Source organism: Pristiophorus japonicus, chromosome 15 (genome assembly GCF_044704955.1).
Source record: "Pristiophorus japonicus isolate sPriJap1 chromosome 15, sPriJap1.hap1, whole genome shotgun sequence".
NCBI lineage: Eukaryota > Metazoa > Chordata > Chondrichthyes > Pristiophoridae > Pristiophorus > Pristiophorus japonicus.
In genome coordinates, this window is record NC_091991.1 from 75,032,321 (window position 1) to 75,057,458 (window position 25,138).

Genomic DNA, 25,138 nt, shown 5'->3' on the forward strand with positions numbered 1-25,138 from the left:
TCTGCCCTTGCTGATAGCATGCTCCTGAGGTATGGAAAATGGTCCACATTGTCCAAGGCCGCACCGTGGATTTTGATGCTGTGCTGTGCGGCGGGGTCAGGTTGGTGGTGGATCTTTGTCTTGTGGATGTTTAGTGTAAGGCCTATGCTTTCGTATGCCTCGGCAGATGACCAAAAGTTTGGTCAAAGAAGTAGGTTTTAAGAAAAAAATCCTTGCATTTATATAGCACCTTTCACAACCACCAGACATCTCAAAGCACTTCACAACCAATGAACTACATTTTGGAGTGCAGTCACTGTTGTAATGTGGGAAACGGAGCAGCCAACTTGCACACAGCAAGCTCCCACAAACAGCAATGTGATAATGAGCAGATAATTTGTTTTTGTCATGTTGATTAAGGGATGAATATTGGCCAGGACACCGGGGAGAACTCCCCTGCTCTTCTTCGAAATAGTGCCATGGGATCTTTTATGTCCACCTGAGAGGGCAGACAGTACCTCAATTTAATGGCTCATCCGAAAGACACTGCACTGGAATGTCAGCCTAGATTGATGTGCTCAAGTCCCTGGAGTGGGACTTAAACCCGCAATCTTCTGACTCAGAGGTGAGTGTGCTACCCACTGAGCCACTGCATACACGTGGAAACTGACCCCATGTTTTCGGATGATGTCGCCAAGGGGCAGCATATAGATGGGGCCAAGGATAGATTCTTGTGGGACACCAGAGGTAATAATGCAGGAGCAGGAAAAGAGCCATTGGAGGTGATTTTATGGCTACGGTTAGATAGGTAAGAATGGAACCAGGAGCATCATAAAGGAGGAAAGAGAAGTTAAGAGGCGGAGAGGTTTAGGGAGGGAGTTCCAGAGTTTAGGACCCAGCCAGCTGAAGGCACAGCCACCAATGGTTGAGCAGTTATAATCAGGAATGCTCAAGAGGGCAGAATTTGAGGAATGATGAAATCTCGGGGGGTTGTGAGGCTGAAGGAGATTACAGAGAAAGGGAGGGGTGAGGCCATGGAAGGACTTGTAAACAAGGATGAGAATTTTGAAATCGATGCGTTGCTTAACCGGGAGCCAATGTAGGTCAGTGAGCACAGGGGTGATAGGTGAGCAGGACTTGTTGCGAGTTAGGACACGGGCTGCCGAGTTTTGGATGACCTCAAGTTTACGTAGGGTAGAATGTGGGAGGCCAACCAGGAGTGCGTTGGAGTAGTCAAGTCTAGAGGTAACAAAGGCATGGATGCGGGTTTCAGCAGCAGATGAGCTGAGGCAGGGGCGGAGACTGGCACTGTTGCGGAGGTGGAAATAGGTGGTTTTAGTTATGCCGCGAATATGTGGCCAGAAGCTCACTTCAGGGTCAAATATGACACCTAGGTTGCGAACAGTCTGGTTCAGCCTCAGACTGATGCTAGGGAGAGGGCTGGAGTCAGTGGCTAGGGAACGCTGTTTGTGGCGGGAACCAAAGATAATGGCTTCGGTCTTCCCAATATTTAATTAGAGAACATTTCTGCTCGTCCAGTACCGGACAAGCAGTCTAACAATTTAGAGACCATGGAGGGTTCGAGAGAAGTGGTGGTGAGGTAGAGCTGGGTGTACACGTGGAAACTGATGAATCGGATGAATCCTGAACCAATCAAAAAAAAGTTCTGTACTTGTAGATCTGGGCACTCTTGTTCAGCAACAATTTTCAGGATTGAGAAACCATTGGTGTTACATTACTCGAAAGTATGGAATGCCACAGATTTGCCTTGGACAAGTGCTGATATAAAAAGTGAAGCTAAAGGCACTTCGATGCCCTTTTCTGTTTGCCAAGGTATGGGGATGTAACCTCTGTTTAAAATTAAATGAGGTGTCACTGTATGTCCACTAAGTTCTTATGTATAATACCTGTTATGTTCTGAATAACTCCACAAGGCTATATTGTAAGCTCAGACTGTTGTGACCTTGGTCTCTTTATTCAGACTCCAGAGTGAGGAAGCAGCATGGTAGATTACCTTTTATACCTGCTTGCCCAGGGTGCACAGGAAACCCTTAGGTCTCCCACAGGTGTGCCCCCTAGTGGCAAGTCTTACGTGTTGGTGAGGTTTACATACATACATAACAATACCAACACCCAATTGCAGAGTAATAATTGTGGAGATCCAGCTTCCTTTGTTTAGTTTACTTCAGAACCTCTCAATCCAATGACCAATTCATATGCCAGTTTCTACATCAGTGGTTCTTTGCAGGTTAGGTTATTTGTATGTACAGTAATGGTTACTTAAGAATTATAGAACAATACCAGAATTTGTAGCCCTTGCATCCTAGCTTTCCAAACCAGTCACCCCACCAAGCAAAATTCAATATTGATGCACAAAGGCCTAGCTTTTCACATCACTATGAAAAAATATTTCTATTTCCATTTATTTTATTGTATGAATTTCTTCAGGTATTCTTCCCAAAGCCAACCAGTTTGTATTGGTTATCAAAAGTACAATAGTGCTGCACTCTACACAAATATCTCTATTTATAATGGATCCATACCTGGTTTAACATTGGCACTCAGACAGTAAGTCACTGGTGAAGGTTCACTCTGGAGTCATCCATTAGTGTTGCAGAACAAGCAATTTGCAAGTCTCGAGAGGTGGTAACTGTTCTTTGCTAAATCTCATTTGATGAACCATATCGGAACAGTATCCGACTTTAAAATAGATAGATACGTCAAGTATGAAGGGGAGGAAGGAATTGCTTCTCGTAGTTTACTTCACAACACAAGAAAGGGGTGGGAGAAAGAAATTGTTGATGAGGCTGGATAATCCCGATTTTTCCCCAGAGTAAAACAAGCTGGATTTTAGATATAATGAGAATCCTTTTCTGGAAACCACTGGATCAGATGAAATTCAACTTTTAGTCAATGGTTGAGGCCTAAATATATTGGGCAAATATTACCAGTACAAGCCAAGAGCTAGAGGCAAATAACCATTTACTACCTTCCCTTTATATGCTGCAAGTTTCTTGCCTCCAATTGCGTCTTCTGTAATGTAGTGTAGGTAGAGCAGCCTCATGAAATCAATCTCCACAAGATATAACGGCAGAGAATATTGAAGATTTTGTCCAATGTTTATAATTTCCTGCCCTTTAGTGGCAAGAAATTATTGGGAGAAACTGTGGCAAATATGGCATGAAACTAATATCTAGACAGTCCCATGAAGGGTAAAGAGTTGGGGGTAATATATTAGCATGGATAGAAGATTGGCTGACAAACAGAAAAGAGTGTCGGGATAAATGGTTCATTCATTCTCTGGTTGGCAATCAGTAACAAGTGGGGTGCCGCTGGGATCAGTGCTGGGACCCCAACTATTTACAATCTATATTAATGACTTGGAAGATGGGACTGAGTGTAATGTAGCCAAGTTTGCTGATGATACAAAGGTGGGAGGAAGGGCAATGTGTGAGGAGGACATAGAGAGGCTGCAGGAGGACATAGACAGGCTAAGTGAGTGGGCAAGAATTTGGCATATGGAGTATAATGTTAGAAAGTGTGAGGTCATGCACTTTGGCAGAAAAAATCAAAGAGCAAGTTATTATTTAAATGGAAAAAGATTACAAATTACTGCAGTACAGCGGGACCTGGAGGTACTGGTGCATGAAAGACAAAAGGATAGTATGCAGGTACAGCAAGTGATCAGGAAGGCCAATGGAATCTTGGCCTTTATTGCAAAGGGGATGGAGTATAAAAGCAGGGAAGTCTTGCTACAGCTATATAAGGTATTGGTGAAGCCACACCTGGAATACTGCGTGCAGTTTTGGCTTCCATATTTACGAAGGGATATACTTGCTGTGGAGGCAGTTCAGAGAAGGTTCACGAGGTTGATCCCGGGGATGAGGGGGCTGACTTATGAGGAAAGGTTGAGTAGGTTGGGCCTATACTCATTGGAATTCAGAAGAATAAGAGGTGATCTTGTAGAAACGTATAAGATTATGAGGGGGCTTGACAAGGTGGATGCAGAGAGGATATTTCCACTGGTGAGGGAGACTAGAACTAGAGGGCATGATCTTAGAATAAGGGGCCGCCCATTTAGAACTGAGATGAGGAGAAATTTCTTCTCTCAGAGGGTTGTGAATCTGTGGGATTCACTGCCTCAGAGAGCTGTGGAAGCTGGGACATTAAATAAATTTAAGACAGAAATAGACAGTTTCTTAAACGGTACGGGGTTAAGGGGAGCGGGCAGGGAAGTGGAGCTGAGTCCATGATCAGATCAGCCATGATCTTATTGAATGGCGAAACAGGCTCGAGGGGCCTTATGGCCTACTCCTGCTCTGATTTCTTATGTTCTTATGTTAAAGATAGAGGAATTTATATTTATCTCACTGTCCCCATTTCAAAATAGTCCTGAAGTTTTAGCAGTTCTCAAGTTGGTACACACATCTATGGGGAAGCACTTTAGAAACTCCCAAGTTAATCCTGTTAACCTCTGCTTGTATAGCAATATAGCAAGAGGAAATAAAGCAGACTTACCAAACTGACTTATATACTTCCCTTTGCTTTGAAATCCAAACTGGCACACAAACCAAAATGGTATCTTTCACAATGATATAAAGCTGCCAAACAGTTTTCAAAGACACACATTCTTTCAGCACAAAGCCACGGTTCCCCTAATGGGGCAAATGTAAAAAACAAGGACAGATAACACCTGGGTGAATTTGTGTCCAATATTCATTAGGCAATAGAAGTAATTCATCCATGTTTGAAGTGATACTGGCATATGGGACAGACTGCTTCCAGCAAGCAGTAATCAAAATTTAAAGTGGCAGCAGGCTGGCCAACTACTGGAATCCCATACAGAAGTATCAAGAAATATGATCTGTCACACCCAGTTTCTCCAATGTTTGGGCAAATGACTTGTTCCTCCAAACTAGTGTGAAACACATGTAGCTTCTGATGCCTCAAATGTTTATGCATGACAATATTATGAAGACTTGACAGTGGTAAATAGTCAAACCACATTAAGCGGAAAAATAAGACATTTTCAAAGGGGAAATTTAAAAAAAATGGTACATCACGATACATTTCTGAAAACTAAAGCATAGAATATTGCAGCACAGGAGTATTCAGCCCATTGTGCCTGTGCCAGCTCTGAAAGAGCTATTCACTCCCCTGCTCTTTCCTCTGAGAGAACTTGCTGTGGGCAAATTGGCTGCCGTGTTTCCCACATTACATCAGTGACTACACTCCAAAAGTACTTCATTGGCTGTAAAGCGCTTTGAGATGGCCGGTGGTTGTGAAAGGCGCTATGTAAATGTAAGTCTTTGTTTCTTTTTTCTTCCCCATAGGCCAGCAAATTTTTACTTTTGAAGTATGTACTCAATAGTAACTTTTGAAAGTTACTGTTGAATCTGCTGCAAACACTCTTTCAGGTAATGCCTTCCAGATCATAACTCACTGCGTAAAAAGATTTTTAATGAATATACATTCCATGGAGCCATAAAAACTCCACAGGAAAAGTGATCCATCCATGGCTTAGGAGGTTAAGGATAGTATTTGATTAAAAGAAGAGGCTTGTAATATTGCCGAGAAGAGTAGTAAGCCTGAGAATTGGGAGAGTTTTAGAAACCAGCAAAGGATGACCAAAAAATTGATGAAGAGGGAGACAATAGAATGAGTAGCTATCAGGAACTATAAAAATAGATTGCAAGAGTTTCTACAAGTGTGTAAAAAAAGAGTAGCAAAAGTAAATGTGGGACCCTCGGAGGCTGAGACAGGAGAAATTATGAGGAATAAGGAAATGTCAGACATCAAACAAATATTTTGTATCTGTTTTCACAGTGGAAGACAAAAAAAAAAATTCCAGAAATAGTGGAGAAGCAAGGGCTTAATGAGAGTGAGGAACTTAAAAGTAATTATTAGTAAAGAAAAAGTACTGGAGAAATTAATGGGACCAAAAGCTGATAAATCCCCCGGACCCGATAGCCTACATCCTAGCAGAGATAGTAGATACATTGGTTGTGATCTACCAAAATTCCCTAAATTCTAGAATGGCAGGTAGCAAATGTAACTCCGGTATTCAAGGAGGGAGCGAGAAAACAGGGAACTACAGACCAGTTAACCAATTGTCGGGAAAATGCTGGAATCCACTATTATGGAAGTGGCAACAGGGCACTTAGAAAATCACAATATGACTAGGCAGAGTCAACATGGTTTTATAAAAGGGAAATTGTGTTTAACAAATTTATTAGAGTTTTTTGAGGCTGGATAGATAAAGGGAAACCGATGGATGTAGTATATTTAGATTTTCAAAAGGCATTCAATAAGGTGCTACACAAAAGATTGTTACACAAGATAAGAGCTCATGGGGTTCGGGGTAATATATTAGCATGGATAGAGGATTGGTTAAAGGACAGAAAAGAGCGAGAGTAGGAATAAACGGGTATTTTCAGGTTGGCAGGCTGTAATTTGTGGGATGCCGCAAGGATCAGTTATTTATAATCTATATTAATGACTTAGATGAAGGGACAGAGTGTAATATATCCAAGTTTGCTGATGATACAAAGCTAGGTGGGAAAGTAAGCTGCGAGGAGGACAAGAAGAGTCTGCAAAGGGATATAGACAGTTAAGTGAATGGGAAAGGTGGTGGCAGATGGAGTATAATGTGGGGAAATGTGAGGTTATGCACTTTGGTAGGAAGAATAGACAAGCAGAATATTTTTTGTGAAACTATTAAAAACACGAAAGCAAAATACTGCAGATGCTAGAAATCTGAAAAAAATAGAAAATGCTGTACTCAGCAGATCAGGCAGCATTTGTGGAGAGAGAGACAGAGTTCACATTTCAGGTCGATGGCCTTTCGTCAGAAGGTCATTATGAGAAACTATTAAATGTTGATGTTCAGAGGGATTTGTCAGTCCTTGTACACTATACACAGGAAGTTAACATGCAAGCAATTAGAAGGCAAATGGCATGTTGTTAGGAGTAGAAGAGTAAGGAAATCTTGCTGCAATTGTACAGGGCTCGGTGAGAGCATACCTGAAGTACTGTGTACAGTTTTGGTCTCTGTACTCAAGAAAGATATACTTGCCTTAGATGGAGTGCACCAAAGGTTCACTAGATTGATTCTTGGGATCTGAAGGTTGCCCTAGAAGGACAGATTATGTAGAATGGGTCGATACACTTTCGAGGTTAGAAGAATGAGGTGTGATCTATTTGAAACACAAGATTCTGAGAGGGCTTGACAAGGTAGGTGCTGAGAGGCTGTTTTTCCTGGCTGGAGATTACTAGGGGGCACAGTCTCAGGATAAGAGATCAACTATTTAAGACTGAGATGAGAACTTTCTTCACTCAGAGGGTTGCGAACCTTTGGAAGGCTCTACCGCAGACGCTGTGGATGCTCAGTCGTTGAGTATATTCAAGGCAGAGATTGAGAGACTTTTGATCTTTGAGAATCAAGGGATATGGGGATCAGGCGGGAAAGTGGAGTTGAGGTTGAAAACTTTTCACTAGTTTTAATTCTGGCAAACTATCAATCTGATAAATGTTGATTTATAAACAGATTTATTTTAAGCAAAACCCAAATTCATTTGAAGGTAAGAGATTGTGCTTTCTTTTTAAAACAAAATTGTGCCTATTTGTCTGCAGTACAAGATCATTAATGGCCGACAACACAAAACTCTCAATTCATTCCAGTGAGCAAACAGCACATTTACTATAGCTTTCTGCAACAAACGATAAAATTGTAATTCAGTAAACAATTAAAAATCCAATGTTAAGGACTGGCCTGGATTTTGCGTTAATAACGGTGCTGCTATTAGAGTAAAACTCGACAGCAACTTCTGGAATCCATACATGCGCAGTTAATGGCGGAAATACGGAAGTTGTTGTCTGATCTGCCCTGTTCCGGCACAAACTGAATTACACGGTACCTTGCCGACAGACACAGCATGAAATCCACGCAAGGACATGCAGTTCCTATACATACCCACTAAATGTGCCAGAAAAAAAGTTTGGGTTGGTGCATTCGGGTGTAAATTAATTTTCAGCTGCATGTTCAGTCTTAATTACTGCCAAAGAACCTCTCTCCCACTGAAAATTAAAATTTTATGTGTGGAGTCTCATTCCTTCAAAATTCAATACTTGCCGAGAGTTTAAAAAAAATTAATTCAGTCTTTCATCTCTCAATCTTATCTTCCTTTCTCTCTTTATTTCACTTTCTAAACATCATTTTAAAATGAATTATTCTAATTTATACTTCCTGGTTTAGACTTTGCGGCTGCTATTTTGGCGGGTCCGTGACGGGCGATGTCAGTGTCGGGACCTGACCCCGCTGCTGTCTCCATCATCCCGCTGTGTAAAATTACTTTCCGTTGATTGGGCTTGTAAAGCCCACCCAGCGTGGTTCCTGGCCAATTAGAGGAAGTGGGTTTGGTGATGTCATTTCATGATGTGTCATCAGCCGGTTTCAGTAAAGGGACCGTGGCCACATTTGTCTTAACATTTTGTGCTGTCAGTGTTCTACAGCATTGAGCTGCTGCAAACACTGACAATGACTGCATCCAGTCTCTCCCACGATTCCTTCCATATGCTTATGGAGGGATTCACACCATGCAGGGTGTTCCTCTTCCCTGCCGATGGGCAGAAGAGCCCGCCCCAGGAGATTAACACAGCATGGTTGCACATTGCAGAGAAGGGCACAAGCAGGGATGTGGTCAGGACCTGGGTGCAGTGCGCAAGTGTTTCAATGATCCCAGTAGATCATGAGACGTTAGTACAAAGCCACTCAACCTCATCCTGCTGTGCCACTCATCACATCTCCATCACTCTGCCTTCCCTATCGCACATCCTTATTCACACCAACTTACCATAGACCTGTACCCATCCCTTTCTATCTATATTGACAAATCCCCATCTAACTAGCCACCCCTCACACTAGTGCAATCATACCACTAACACGGATAGGCACTTGGGTGTTTTATGCAATGTTCATATAAAGTTGCGCAGATTTGTGTGCACCTTTGGAAGGGCTTAGTGAGTTGCAGTGAATGGTGAGACATAACAGTACCCCCTGCAATGGTCAGGAGTGTGAAAGGAATGGCTTGGGCATTGTAGGGATGCTTTATGGTGTTGGTGTGGGTATCAACCTGGCACATCAATGTGACAGCTAGGGTGTACAGCATCAAGTAAAATCTGGCCAGCATGAGGGCATCCCTAGCCTCCTGGACAGCAATGTGGTCGGGTACCATTACCCTGTCTCGTACAGCATCAGTTGATTGCGGAGAAGGTTGATCTCCTTGTTGGTACTGCAGATGTTAGGGCTGACCGTGGTGGAATTCCGAGGACCAAGGCGAGAGGGCACCTATGTTGATAAAATAGATCATGGCTGAAGTAGAGATAACAAGCATTATGTCAATGGTGACAGTTCTTCCAATGAGGTGAGTGGTTGGACAGTGGAAAGTCTGCAGAATGTGCGCTGAAAATGAAGAAACAGCTTCTGCCTGAGGAAAGTGAGTATCAGAGAGGTGGGAGTTTTTAAACTGTACATTTGAAGCCGTCAAGTAATCAGTTGGAGCAATGGCCACTGAGCGCACGCCTCGGCTTGACAGTCGTCGTCTGTGCACAGCGGGGATCGCGTAGTCATGAAGTTAAAGACAAAAAGTACGTGAAAAAAGGATGTTAAACATCTGGCAACTAGATGCTAATCATTTTAATTAGGTCCCTTGCCATTGCCGGTTGGGTCTGCTCAGCATTGACAGACCTGACATTGGGAAAGGCGAGTGGCAGCGGGTTCCCGACCCGTTTAAAAAAAAACGTTCCCACCTGACCCGCCAACCCCTTGCAAAATTCTGGTCTGCATGTTTGAAAATTCTTCAATGTGATTGGTTGAAGAGACATGCTGTTGTTTGCCCTGTTTTAATGCCACTCGAGATCCCCTCTGGAGAATGTCGCTCTGGATCAGACACCCGACAACAGTAAGTTGCTGCTCAAAGGCCAGTGAAAAGTCTGTAGGCTGCTGCAAGTGTACTGAATGGTAAGTGCCGTTCCTTCGCCACTAACTGCAAAATCCGGGCTGAATGTTTCCAAGTGCTATTGGATAGAATTCCATGCAGTGGATCATTCTATGGGACTTCATTTAAATTGCACTTCTTTATCAAGATAGGTGGAACACATCATATTTCACTTGGGCTTTTAGCGAACACAGTAACTCAGCAAATTCAATGAAACAGTTAGAGGGAGATTATTGACAGCAACAAGAGGAATCAAAAGAAATGTTTTAAACAAATTATATTGTCCAGATAGGTTTTAAGGGAGGAATAGGCAACAAGCTTCAAGTTCTTCAGAACTACACAACTGTGCATGAATTACAGATGCAGTAATATTGGTTTGCCAATTTAAAAGCAGTAAACATACATTGTGTAAAAACAAAGCCTTAAATTTATTCAAAACTCCTCAATCACATAATATACCATAGTATACGCAAGGAAATTACAAATATAAAGAAGGAGCTTTATAGGACAACTAACTACCCCAAATGCAGATATGGAATAAGACATTAGGGAATTGTAGACCCGTTTATACAACACTAATGCAAGGGCAAATGTTCGATAGAATTTTATTGATGCAATATCCCAAATAATCAGGATTTAAAACAATATGGGAAACAGGCTGTCTCACGTAGAAACATAGAAAATAGGTGCAGGAATAGGCCATTTGGCCCTTCGAGCCTGCACCGCCATTCAATAAGATCATGGCTGATCATTCCCTCAGTACCCCTTTCCTGCTTTCTCTCCATACCCCTTGATCCCCTTAGCCGTAAGGGCCATATCTAACTCCCTCTTGAATATATCCAATGAACTGGCATCAACAACTCTCTGCGGCAGGGAATTTCGCAGGTTAACAACTCTCTTGAGTGAAGAAGTTTCTCTTCATCTCAGTCCTAAATGGCCTACCACTTATCCTAAGATTATGTCCCCTAGTTCTGGACTTCCCCAACATCGGGAACATTCTTCCCGCATCTAACCTGTCCAGTCCCGTCAGAATCTTATACGTTTCTATGAGATCCCCTCTCATCCTTCTAAACTCCAGTGAATAAAGGCCCAGTCGATCCAGTCTCACCTCATATCACAGTCCAGCCATCCCTGGAATCAGTCTGCACTCCCTCAATAGCAAGAACATCCTTCCTCAGATTAGGAGACCAAAACTGAACACAGTATTCCAGGTGAGGCATCACTAAGGCCTTGTACAACTGCAGTAAGACCTCCCTGCTCCTACACTCAAATCCCATAGCTATGAAGGCCAACATACCATTTGCCTTCTTCACTGCTTGCTGTACCTGCATGCCAACTTTCAATGACTGATGTACCATGACACCCAGGTCTCGTTGCAACACCCCTTTTCCTATTCTGCCTTTATGTTTTTGCCACCAAAGTGGATAACCTCACATTTATCCACATTATCGTGCATCTGCCATGCATTTGCCCACTTACCTAACCTGACCAAGTCACCCTGCAGCCTCTTAACGTCCTCCTCACAACTCACACCGCCACCCAGTTTAGTGTTGTCTGCAAACTTGGAGATATTACACTCAATTCCTTCATCTAAATCGTTAATGTATATTGTAAAGAGCTGGGGTCCCAGCACTGAACCCTGCGGCACTCCACTAGTCACTGCCTGCCATTCTGAAAAGGACCCGTTTATTCCGACTCTCTGCTTCCTGTCTGCCAACCCGTTCTCTATCCACGTCAGTACATTACCCTGTGCTTTGATTTTGCACATCAATCTCTTGTGTGGGACCTTGTCAAAAGCCTTTTGAAAGTCCAAATACACCACATCCACTGGTTCTCCCTTGTCCACTCTGCTAGTTACATCCTCAAAAAATTCCAGAAGATTTGTCAAGCATTTCCCTTTCATAAATCCATGCTGACTTGGACCGATCCTGTCACTGCTTTCCAAATGCGCTGCTATTTCATCCTTAATGATTGATGCCAACATTTTCTCCACTACTGATGTCAGGCTAACCGGTCTATAATTACCCGTTTTCTCTCTCCCTCCTTTTTAAAAAAGTGGTATTACATTAGCTACCCTCCAGTTCATAGGAACTGATCCAGAGTCGATAGACTGTTGGAAAATGATCACCAATGCATCCACTATTTCTAGGGCCACTTCCTTAAGTACTCTGGGACGCAGACTATCAGGCCCCGGGGATTTATCGGCCTTCATTCCCATCAATTTCCCTAACACAATTTCCCGCCTAATAAGGATATCCTTCAGTTCCTCCATCTCACTAGACCCACTGTCCCCTAATACATTCGGAAGGTTATTTGTGTCTTCCTTCATGAAGACAGAACTGAAGTATTTGTTCAATGGTCTGCCATTTCTTTGTTCCCCATTATAAATTCACCTGAATCCGACTACAAGGGACCCACGTTTGTCTTCACTAATCTTTTTCTCTTGACATATTTATAGAAGCTTTTGCAGTCAGTTTTTAATGTTCCCTGCAAGCTTCCTCTCGTACTCTATTTTCCCCCTCTTAATTAAATCCTTAGTCCTCCTCTGTTGAATTCTAAATTTCTCCCAGTCCTCAGGCTTGTTGCTTTTCTAGCCAATTTATATGCCTCTTCCTTGGTTTTAACACTATCCTTAATTTCCCTTGTTAGTCATGGTTGAGCCACCTTCCCCATTTTATTTTTACTGCCGACAGGGATGTACAATTGCTGAAGTTCATCCATGTGATCTTTAAATGTTTGCCATTGCTTATCCACTGTCAACCCTTTAAGTATCCTTTGCCAGTCTATTCTAGCCAATTCACCCCTCATACGGTCAAAGTTACCTTTCTTTAAGTTCAGGACCCTAGTTTCTGAATTAACTGTGTCATTCTCCATCTTAATAAAGAGTTCTACCATATTATGGTTACTCTTCCCCAAGGGGCCTCGCACAAGATTGCTAATTAGTCCCTTCTCATTACACATCACCCAGTCGAGGATGGCCAGCTCTCTAATTGGTTCCTTGACATATTGGTCTCGAAAACCATCCCTAATGCTGGGGCCCCAGCTGTTTACACTGTACATTAATGATTTAGACGAGGGGATTAAATGTAGTATCTCCAAATTTGCGGATGACACTAAGTTGGGTGGCAGTGTGAGCTGTGAGGAGGATGCAGAGCGACTTGGATAGGTTAGGTGAGTGGGCAAATGCATGGCAGATGAAGTATAATGTGGATAAATGTGAGGTTATCCACTTTGGTGGCAAAAACAGAGACAGACTATTATCTGAATGGTGACAGATTAGGAAAAGGGGAGGTGCAAAGAGATCTGGGTGTCATGGTACATCAGTCATTGAAAGTTGGCATGCAGGTACAGCAGGCGGTTAAGAAAGCAAATGGCATGTTGGCCTTCATAGCGAGGGGATTTGAGTACAGGGGCAGGGAGGTGTTGCTACAGTTGTACAGGGCCTTGGTGAGGCCACACCTGGAGTATTGTGTACAGTTTTGGTCTCCTAACCTGAGGAAGGACATTCTTGCTATTGAGGGAGTGCAGCAAAGGTTCACCAGACTGATTCCCAGGATGGCAGGACTGACCTATCAAGAAAGACTGGATCAACAGGGCTTGTATTCACTGGAGTTCAGAAGAATGAGAGGGGACCTCATAGACACATTTAAAATTCTGACAGGGTTAGACGCAGGAAGAATGTTCCCAATGTTGGGGAAGTCCAGAACCAGTGGACACAGTCTAAGATAAGGGGTAAGCCATTTAGGACCGAGATGATGAGAAATTTCTTCACCCAGAGTGTGGTGAACCTGTGGAATTCTCTACCACAGAAAGTTGTTGAGGCCAATTCACTAAATATATTCAAAAAGGAGTTAGATGAAGTCCTTACTACTAGGGGGATCAAGGGGTATGGTGAGAAAGCAGGAATGGGGTACTGAAGTTGCATGTTCAGCGATGAACTCATTGAATGGCGGTGCAGGCTAGAAGGGCCGAATGGCCTACTCCTGCACCTATTTTCTATGTTTCTATGTAATACACTCCAGGAAATCCTCCTCTACCACATTGCTACCAGTTTGGTTAGCCCAATCAATATGTAGATTAAAGTCGCCCATGATAGCTGCTCCAAGTCTCACACACATCTACAAGAATTCTTCAAGGATGGGCAAGAAATTTTATAACATTCCACTTCTAAGAGTTTTAAAGATTCTTTCAACCCCAGCCACCTGCATTGAAAATTGTGTTAGCAGCACTTGCTTGGAAGCCAACCCTAGTAAGAGATGTTCCTCAATCAGGTTGCTTTGTTTATTAACCCATTTAAAGGTGAGCTGCATGATCAGGTAGCTAACAATTCTAAATGACAAGACTTGGATCAAAAGTGCTGCACTGAGGCCTGCTGAGTCCATGGAAGATTCTGAAATGACAGCAACATTTAGAGACATTGGGCTCAAAATTGGCTCACCCGTTTTTTCGGCGCACTCACGGGAGATGCGCCGACTTTCTGCGTGGAAAACTGCTAAAAAAAAAAAATTTAAATTAAAAAAAAAAAAAATCGGTCCCCACTCTGGACGCTGTCCAGCCTCTCCCGGGTCTTCATGCAGCATGGCCTGTTGGGGGCGGAACCAGCGTCCTGCGCTGAACACAGTGCCGGGATGTCTGCACACGTGCGTTGGAGTGCACGTGCATGCGCAGTAGCTCCTGCCCCCAGCCTCTGTGCGTGCTGCAGCGTGGAACCTGATGCATCCCGCCCCTATACCAGGCCGTGTGGCCTACTGCACAGGCCGGCCCATTGCAGGAGAAAATGCCTTGTTCAGACTGGACATAGCGATCGTGTGGCTGCAATGGTGTGTTGTAGTAAGTTTATAATTAAGTACATAACTCCATAATTATTGCAGAATACAGGAAGTAGTTAGCTGGTGTTTGGTTATTTTAAAATGTGATTCCAAGTATGACTGGCACTATGCAGCTCTCCACTTTGAAACCAGCTTGAAAGCTCCAGTTCAGCATTTTATCTCTTGGGCTTTGTTTGAATAGCATTGCTGTTGGCTGCTCATTATGTTAATGTTTGCTAAGATTTGTTGTGGCAAGTAATGATTTGTTGGCACAAATTAGTGGCGAGATTAGGGCAATTTAATTTAACTATCTTTTACTTTTTATTTTTATAGTTTAAGCTTCTATGAATGCTTCTGTTGTATAGTAAAGTAACTTTGTGAAGTTTGTTATGTGATGTCCTGTATAGCTGTTTGATCCTATTCACATTCTTTAGTCAAGTCATTAAGTTCTGCTGACCTACCTGCACTGATTTCTTAACTCTCTACATACGCTGGCCTAAGTTAGTTTGGAGTAACTATTAGCTGGTCAAAGAGGCCTAAATGACCAAAACGGGCATAGGTGGCTGGTAACGCCCTCTTTTGGAAAAAAAACCAAAAAAATCCTAACTCACTTACATGGGCACAAATTGAATGTGCAAAATGTGGATTTTTAAGATATTCCAGAAAAATCAAGGTGCTCCAAAAAAAAATGGAGCAACTCCTGGCCAATTTTGAGCCCATAAAATTAACTATTTGGTTGGTATTCTGGACGTTTCGTTCACTGGATTACTATTTTCTTATGTTATGTCAAGTGACAAGTTTTTTTGTCTCCTCGGCAGTTTCCTCCTATGGTTATTCAATTCTCAGATCTAGTTAGAAGTGAAAATTTGCATCAGTTATTCAATTTCATGACTTCACTTTGAAATTTATTCATCAAAACCAGATACCAAATTGTTTGCACTCTGCTCAGCTCATTCTTTTAGAGAAATCTGCAATTCTCAGAACAGTTAGATCAGCTAATGGCAATAATTGATCTTCAAGAAGAGCTCACTACAAAAGTTTTCATTTAACACATTTATTCATACACGAATTCCTTAAATCTGGAGGGTGAAGACAGTAACATTTTGCAATTTGGACTAATCCAAGCTGAACTACTTTTGTTTTAGTAAACAAACTTAAAAATAGTGATTTATTTTAATGTTCTATCATTTACTGTCCAGTTTGATCTTGTGCTCCAGTTGCTTTTAATAAACATTTGGATAACATTCTTCCCACTTTCGCCCCCAGACACAATCTATGATCACTGTGTAACATCAACTGCAAAAGGAAGCCCTAGGTCAGACAACAAATGACATTTGAGCCTGTTCAAATTTGATGAGCCATTTAAGGTTAAACCATTTTGTTTGTAACCAGTTAGAACTGTAGCAAATGTCCTTCCGGCTCTTGGCTTCTATGCTGGGAGGGGAAAAAGGACAAACAGAATTTGCTACACCTAAAGTACTTGATTTTCATGATCTTGTCCTTAAAAATTTCTGCTCAAGCCATTTCATCACAGATGAATGGAATCAATATGTTCACTTGACATGTTCAAAAAAAATCCTATTGCATAGTCTAACGATCGGTTTTAATATTTAGGTATATTGCTACAGTAAGGAATACTAAAAACATGAAAAATCATCCAAATCTGGAAACATGAAACAATAGTACAGAATACATGAAGCATACTACACACCACTGGTGCATACAACAGTCTCAGGAATTGAATTTTCTGTAGAAAACTACAATAGGATGGAAGGTAGAATTTAAGGCCGAAGAGTTACAAAATGTATTACTTACATTGGCAATGCAAGAGAAAAATTAGGTTTATTTTAACTTTCTACTGGGGGGGGGGGGGGGGAGAAATATGCTAATTGATGTGTCTAATTCCCCCTTCCATCCCATTGTTACCTCAGTGTACAAAACATTTGTTGGGAGAGTTAACTGAATTTAAATTGTACATAGGAAAAAGGCAAAATAAACTTTGCATCTCAAAGTACCCTTACTATCAATTTTGGAAACATGACGAAATAAAATACTGTAGCTCAACAAGTGCATGGGCAAGTCTAATCAAAATTAACTGACAAAACGACAGTCCTTGAAGAATAAATTCACTTTTGATTGTTCCATCAAGCTGCAAATTTAGTTGTGTTTGGACATTTCACTTTCCTTGGTGTTTAAGTTCTTAAAAAGCCTACATTTTTCAGCACACAAATAGGTCTATAAAAAAGTGCACTATTAACTACCGATCCCCTCAAAATCTAAACAAATTTGTGCGCAAAAAAACTTTGCTTAACAGAATAGGTGTACACTGCCACAACTGCATTTCTTATTCTGCAAAACTGACCTTATTCCCAAACTGGAACAGTCTGGAATTATAAAATAGAACCCCATTAAAAGAAAAAACTCCATAAGATAGGAAGATTGAAAAGGATTTGGTATACATGTACACTAAAAATATATATCTAAATTACTTCCAATATTGGCCAAATTTTCGTCAAGTAGGTTATCCAGTCCAAACACATGACCAACATCTGCACATCTTCATAATTCCAGGTTGCCACTATTATACCTCACAATTTACATATTACAACACAAGCAGCAGCTGTTCAAAGCAACACACTTCAAATTTGTGTACAGCAAGCATCAGTTTAAAAATACAAACTGCACTGGATGATCAGGGTATGTTTGACTTATTTGCTGTTTATACGTGGCACAGCATAAAGTAGTTATAAATTTTTTCAATTTTATAGGTAAATTTTAAAACTGCTATAATATATACATCTGTGCATTGAACCCACAACAGACTTATGACATTGTGTACATATATATATTTGACATGAACTCTGATTTATGGAAAGTCTTCCCATTTACACCTCTTCAGCTGAGCATTTTCCCTCACTTCATCAAAAGTGTAGCTCTTTATAACTTTCCCATTCTTGAAAACTGTATGCAGGAGATCCTGTAAATTCAGAACATTTAAGTCAGATACAAGTAGATCAGATTGCAAGTTAAGAAAATAACAATGCTGGTCAACTAAAGTTACGAATTGGCAGACACAGCCATAAGCTGGTAATGTACAAATTGCTGTGCCTCTAAATTTTAAGGAAGGAAATGCACTTCAACTATTCCTGATAGACTTCACTAACATTCATCTTATTTTGGATTTACGCTTTCACACATCATTCTTTAAACATGCAACATGAACATTACATCATTGTTGCAATACCTACCCCTTCATTAGGTCTTTTTATTTGTTCTCGGGAAGCGAGTGATGCAGTCAAGGCCACATTTAAATTCGCCAACCTTAGTTGCTAAGAAGGTGGCAGAGGGCAGTTTCCTTGAAGTGCTGTACTCCTTGTGGCGATTATGCTCCTACAATTATGTAGGAAATCACAGGACACTGACTAAGCGACAAAGGAATGGCATGTCAAAGTCCGATGTGCGACTTGGAGAACCTGTGAGGTGATGTTTCCTTGACATTGGTGCTCTTGTTCTTCCTTCTCATTCCTCGCCCATTGTCCCATCTTTTCTAAGCTAATTCAGCATCAACTCAATAATTCACCATGCCCCTCCCGACATTTCTTTTGCAAGCTACTAGCTTGTCACTTCTACGACCTTGCGTATAATTTCCCTCCACTCGTCCAGAACAAGTACTTAGCATACTACAGACAAGTGATAAGTATTTCAACTCGAGTGCATCAGCAGTACCTCAAGGAAAGGAACTGTAATGACTTTGGAAAGAAGAGAATAGAAAACTACTCTGCCACTAAGCAGAATAGCAAAATGTTTAATTAGATTTATTTATCCAGATCAGACTGAGTTTAGGATACATTTCCTATGTGCCCATTTACTGATTTTATCCATTTCACAATAGGAATCATTAGTTCTGCTTGAAGGGGCAAAATGGATAGAGGTCTTCACAAGCATATTGTCTGCTTGAAGCAAGAATAAAAGGAAAACTGCATCTGCAGAATTGCTAATTTCTATGGTCCCTTTAAGTGACTAAGTGCACTTCTCAGCAGCCATGCTTTAACCATGTTGTTCTATGAATAAATAAGCTGGAATGAGGTGATGTATAAGAATAGGCCAAATACAGTCTGATGCTCCTGTATTTATAACATCTGCAATGCAGCAGAACTTACTCAAGTTTACTAAATGCTACTAGGGGAGTTTCCAATGGTGTCATGAAATCACACGCTTGTTCTTTTCTCTAACAGGTTTACAATTTTGTTAGATGTGGCGCAGAGGAAACCTCCCCCCCACTACTACATTTAAAATTAAAAGGCCTCAGTAAGGAGAAGGACAAACAGTAGATTTTAGAAAGGCTAAATTCAAAGGAGGCTTGAACTTAAATTTGGGAAATGATTGAAAGATCAGTTGAGGAAAAGCAGAAGATTTTTAAAGCTGGATTAGCTTTGCTCAAGAAAAATATTCAGCTAACCAAGCAATCTGCAAAATAGAATAGTTCAATGGAGCAATTAAGATGGAAAATAAACATTTCAGGAATCTGCCTTTCTTTTTGGACTTCAAAAAAGAAACCGGGTTTCTCGTGATCATACTCAACATGTTAACCTGACATCGATCTACATATTGCAAGTTTTACATTGGACACAAACTTCCTATCCACAAACCTTACTTCCTTTTGTTAAGATTTTTTAGTATTTTTTTTTTAAACATATAATGGAAACTCCCAATATAAAGATTAATACATTGTGAAAACCCAAGTTGCTTGTACAATAAGTGCTGAGATCCATTCCAAAATGGTGTTCAGGAAAATTAAAATTAAAAAAATATGCTGCACATACAATGAGTGCTCTCAATATGTTTAAAGTGCCTACCTTAACAGCATAACTACTTTTCTTTTAGACACCAGCCACGTTCTATTTTTGAAAACATCCTGTTCCCCTTTTGTGCCACCCCCAGGCCTCCTTTATAAATAAAAATACTCTGACCACTACTTTCTATATCCACATACTTTCACATTCCAGCAACCAGCATTTCCTCAAGAGGGTCTTTTCACTTTTTTTTTAAAAAAAGAAAAATTTCCACTCCTTACTAAGACCTTTTGTGAATTTTAAATGTTGATTTTAGTAGTCGGGGTTGGGGGGGGGGGGGGGGGTGGGGGAAGAGAAGAGGTTTCCTCTGTGCACATCTAACAAAATTGTAAACCTGTGCATCTCTAGAATCACTGGACAACCCTCCCTACACTTCAAACGCCAATTCCCACTTAAGGATAGGAATGAGGTTTCTTTTAACTACAGGAATGGAATTCCTTGAAGGTTTAGCCATGACTTTGAGGAAGCCCATTCGTTAAACTACAAAGGCTTTGAACAGGATCTTGCCTAAATTAGAGGTGGCAAAGGTAATGGAGGATTTCTGCTCTGAACACATCCCATCCCAAGATCATCCCTCATGGCGGTCCTTCGAACTAGGATGACTTGCTTCCACGAGAGTTCACAGATGTTTCAATGAAGGACCCGATGTTCCAATCCTGAACTCCAGTTGAGGGAGTGGAAGATGCCGGTGCGTGAATTTTTTTAGCGTGTGGTGACCGTTGCACATCAGCCACCACACGGGCTTGACAGAGCTAGGTCTTTATCCAGTGGCAAGAATTAACCAGGACGACTGGAGACCTGCTCTGCTGCACGGACCTAGTGCGCACACATATCGCAGTGTGGGCAGGTCCGTGCTGCCTCTGGGACCTTGGCTCTTCTGGGCCCCGTACCCTCATTCGCTGCACCTCCATCACGATATTCCAGGGCCCGGCGCTCCAGCTATATTTATAGTCTCGACCTATGGTGGTGTTCTCTCACCGGTTGGGGCAGCCCACGATCACCCCACCAGTCCCAAGATATGAAGCAGGTGTCATTTCCACTCCTCATACTAACCCTCCCAAATGCTGCCGAACCTTTCCCTCATCGGACTAATTCCCATTCCTGTTGCTCCCACCTCTGCAAAAGATCTTGCTCTGTTCCTACTTGCCCCTACTCGACACCAAATGGGAAATTGCCTGCTGAGACCCTTGGATGCATTCCCACTTGGATGCATTATTGCCCACATATTCTTGCTGACTCACCCAGTCCTGCTCCTATTGCTATTCTTCCCTCAGCCTGTCCCATAGCTTTACTGTTTTTGCTGGCAATCTGGGGCCTCAGCTTCCCAAACAGATATTAATGACTTGGATTAAGGGCTTATATGCCAAGTATGCTGATGACATGATATTAGGAAGCACAGCCAGTAGTGTGGAGCAGGATGTTACAAAGGGACATACAGACCAAGTAAGGGGACAAAACTATGATTTTGGGGGTGGGGGGGGAGAAAAGGAGAAGAGATGTGCGAGGGCATCCACTTTGGACCTGAGAAATACCAATTGGAATATTTTCTTAATGGTGAGAGACAAGGAGCTGTGGCGGAGTAAAGGGATTTAGGTATCCAAGTGTACAGAGCACAGAAAATTAGCACACAGTAGAAAATGTAATCAAAATGGAATATTGGCCTTTACCTTAAGGGGATTAGAATACAAAAAAAGGTGAGGAGTGATGCTTCAGTTGTACAGTGCCTTGGTCAGACCCACCTAGGGTACTGCGTTTAGCTTTGGGCACCGAACCTCAGCAAAGATATATTGGGTCTAGGAGGGGGTAGTGTTCAGATTCACCAGAATGTTACCAAGGTTTAAATTTGGTTTGTATTTCCTTGAATTTAGATGGTTAAGCTGATCTGATCAAGCTCTTTAAAATTATATGGGAATTTATAGGGTAGATATAAAGAAAGCTTGACGGGGGAAATTGAAAACAAAGGGGCACAATTATAAGTGCGGTGTCAGCTGTGGCTCAGTGGGTAGCACACTCACCTTAGAGTCAGAAGTTTGTGGGTTCAAGTCCCACTCCAGGAACTTGAGCACATAAATCTAGGCTGACACTCCCTGTGCAGTGCTGAGGGTGTGCTGCACTGTCATAGGTGCAATCTTTCAGATGAGACGTTAAAACAGAAGCCCTGTCTGTTCTCTCATGTGGACGTAAAAAATGCCATGGCATTATTTCAAAGAGCAGGGGAGTTATCCCCAGTGCCCGGGGCCAATATTTATCCTTCAATCAACATAAAGTTTATCTGGTCATTATCACATTGCAGTTTGTGGGAGCTTGCTGTGTGCAAATTGGCTGCTGCATTTCACACATTACAATAGTGACTACACTCCAAAAGTACTTCATTGGCTGTAAAGCGCTTTGAGATGTGAAAGGCAAATCTTTTTTTAAATAGAGCAAGGATGTGGATCCTGGGCTAATTGACATTTTCATGACTGATCAATAGATTTGAGTCAGGGAAAAGCATTAAGGCAAAAAAGACAGGTTAAATAGAGTTGAGGTACAGATCAGTCATGAACTAATTGAACGGCAGATTAGGCTTGAGGCCCACGTTCCTATATATTCTTAAAGTGCTATTATGATCTGCTTATGGTGCTACATGTGCTTTATAACCCAGCTCCAGTTTGACAAATAGAAGCAGGACTGAGTACAGATCGTCAAGGGAGCAAGGATATGCAGGCCAAAATTCTCATTTCACGATGCTGTGGAGAAGATGGTGAATTGCACAGGGGTAAGTTGGGCAATCACATAGGAGGGTCAAGGAGAATTATGGTACAAGGACAATGGAGACTGGATACAGTAGTGAGGACAGCAGATAGACGTGGAGGGGGAAGGGGGAGGCTAAAAGTTGGGTGGCATAACAATAGGGATGCCAAAGGGTGGTGGGGGTGTCTGGCAGCACATTGGGAAGGATACTACATGGTGACACAGGGAAGGAGTAGATGGAAATTTATGCCCTCAGTTTATCCTCAAAATATTTAGAATTTTTAATCTCCCCATAATCTTACCGAGAAAAATATCAGCCTTTCGTTCTTCAAATGCAGTTTTCACTGTACCCTTTCCATTACTCCAATCTCTTTCCTGTAATCAGGTGCTCAAAGCTACTGACAATATATGAAATGTCGTATAAGTAATGTCATCACTTCCTTGCTTTTGTGTCCCATATATAAAAATGCAGAATCTCATGTCTTTTGTGTTCCTGGCCTTTTCTACCTGCATTTATCTGTAAAGATCTATGTATCTGCCTCCTGGTTCTCAGTTCCTCCATTGTTTTAATAATCTTGATGGAATTATTTTTAACCACTTCTCTCCCACCACCGAAGTACTATTTCACATTTCTCTGCAATCTATTTGCCCACTCTACTAACCTAGGCCCTCCTGCATTCTCTCTCATACCTGATCATTCTCCCTTGATTTGATACCAGCAAATCTTGTGCCTATATTCAAATAATTTAACAAAAAGGGGCACACCATGACCAATCTGAATATTATTTGTTCATTTACCCCTACTCTTTGCCCCCACAACCATCTTTCTCACCAGGTGGCTACATTCCCTCTCATATCGCGCGTTTTGATTTTTGCAATAAGCCTCGTGTTACCTCAAAGCACCTATTTAAAATTCACTCATACACACACTGCATAACCTTTATCTATACCGTTCCAAGAGAAAAGCTGTCTGTATTTATGTGGCCAATGATCCAGAATCATTTGGTTTGTATATTCTTTTGAGGGCAATGTATGAAGTTGATGATATCTAAAATATTGGGATACAATTTGATTTTGACAAGTTCCACAGTAAGGATTTCCTTAAACTAACAGGAATCCAGGATACAACATTGGACTGGATTAAAGTTTCAAAAAAATAGAAAACAGTACTCATGAGTGGTATAATCTCAGTCTGGGGAGGCAAGAGTAGAATCCCACAGATGTTAATGCTTGGATCAGTTTCTAATCTACTTAATGTGACCCAAATACCAAGGTTAATTAAGCTTTCTATGTTGTTTGAAGGGGGATTGGGGAGGTGGGGGGGGGGGGAGAAAGAGAGAGAAAACAGGACATATGAAATTACTTACAGGACCATTTTCCTCAAGCTCTCCTTTACCCTCTTCAAGTGTAACATAATTCCCTGAAGGAGTACAGTGCAAAGACAGACGCCCTTTCTTAGATCGCTTGTTTGGATCCGCAACTGGATCTTTGAAAACATTCACCTAAAAATGAGAAATGGTTTATTTACAGGCATGCTAAAGTACCGTTTATAAGTTGAACCAGAAAGCAATTACTATAGTATACTGAAATACCTATACGAAAAACATTACTCAAAGTTATGTTTATGGTATGAACCCAGAAGAATCAGCAAGGTTCCAGGTTCATAACTGTTATCCAATGACCACCACTGGAAAGCACGTGTGGATCAAGTAGTGCACCAACACTCACCGCCTGTCCTCATACCTAGTGTAGGCAAGGTAGTGTAGGAATTGCTGCATCATCACACACCAGCAAGTTAACTGTAGGAGAAAATAGTTGTAGCTGTAAAGCACAACACTGATCCCATATTGTATCAGACACCTCCGTTACCCCACTGCCCTTCCAGCCTGTGGGACAACCAATTTAATTTACTGTAGATAATTATCTAGGTCTACTTGTAGGGACTGAACTACCAAAATAATCAGATCAGCAGCTCAATGTTTTTTCCCCACTCCTGCGTTACAAGACAATCGGAGTAATTGTTTATTGCTCTGGAGAGTCGATTGATAGCCTGAATATACAGCCAAATGTATGGATATCAAGCCCAAAGTAATTTCTCCACCTAAACATCAATGCACAATAGCTGTCTTTGGACCTATAATTGTTGAAAATACTGACCAACAACTCTACATAGCAAACATACCCCACGGCCATTGGTTACTACATAACTGCACTTAAAGCAACAACTCAGAAGATCTCTCGTCATCTTTTGCAACAAAGCGCCACCAGATCCAAAGGTAATGTTCTCAATGCTCCATTTATGCTCTTTCATTCCTTGTACAATCTGAAAAACAATGCATGCTCCTTTTAGACATTTACAGATGGTACACTACAATATACCTATTGATGAGGATGGCCATTCGGCTCATCTTACTTTATCCAGCCATAATAATTCTGCACTCCCACCACAGCTGCATCCAATTGTTTCTTAAAGATTCCGGTGTTTTTGCTTCCACTACTGTAGACAGAAGTCCATTCCAAGTTAATCACTCTCTAGCGTGAAGAACCTTCTGATATCAGTCATTGTTACTTTTATTAGTTTTTTTTTCATTCCTGGTATGCAGGCATCGCTGGCAAAGTCAGCATTTATTGCCCATCCCCAATTGCCCTCGAGAAGGTAGTGGTGAGCCCTCTTCTTGAACCGCTGTAGTCCGTGAGGTGAAGGTACTCCCCAGTGCTGTTAGGGAGGAAGTTCCAGGATTTTGACCCAATATCTATGAAGGAACAATAT

The 25,138-nt window shown here is 41.6% G+C and overlaps 1 protein-coding gene across 1 annotated transcript in view; it reads right to left on the reverse strand.

Annotated features, from left to right (window-relative positions):
* Positions 1–15,820: 15,820 nt before the first annotated feature.
* Positions 15,821–25,138, reverse strand: part of nampt1 (nicotinamide phosphoribosyltransferase 1) — a 31,252-nt gene continuing 21,934 nt past the window's right edge. The window contains exons 9-11 of the mRNA XM_070900612.1: positions 24,551–24,691; positions 23,736–23,870; positions 15,821–17,759 (exon numbers count right to left, since the gene is read on the reverse strand). Of these exons, the coding sequence (XP_070756713.1) occupies positions 17,649–17,759; positions 23,736–23,870; positions 24,551–24,691 (387 nt within the window). The 3' untranslated portion in view covers positions 15,821–17,648. The remainder of the gene's footprint in view (positions 17,760–23,735; positions 23,871–24,550; positions 24,692–25,138) is intronic.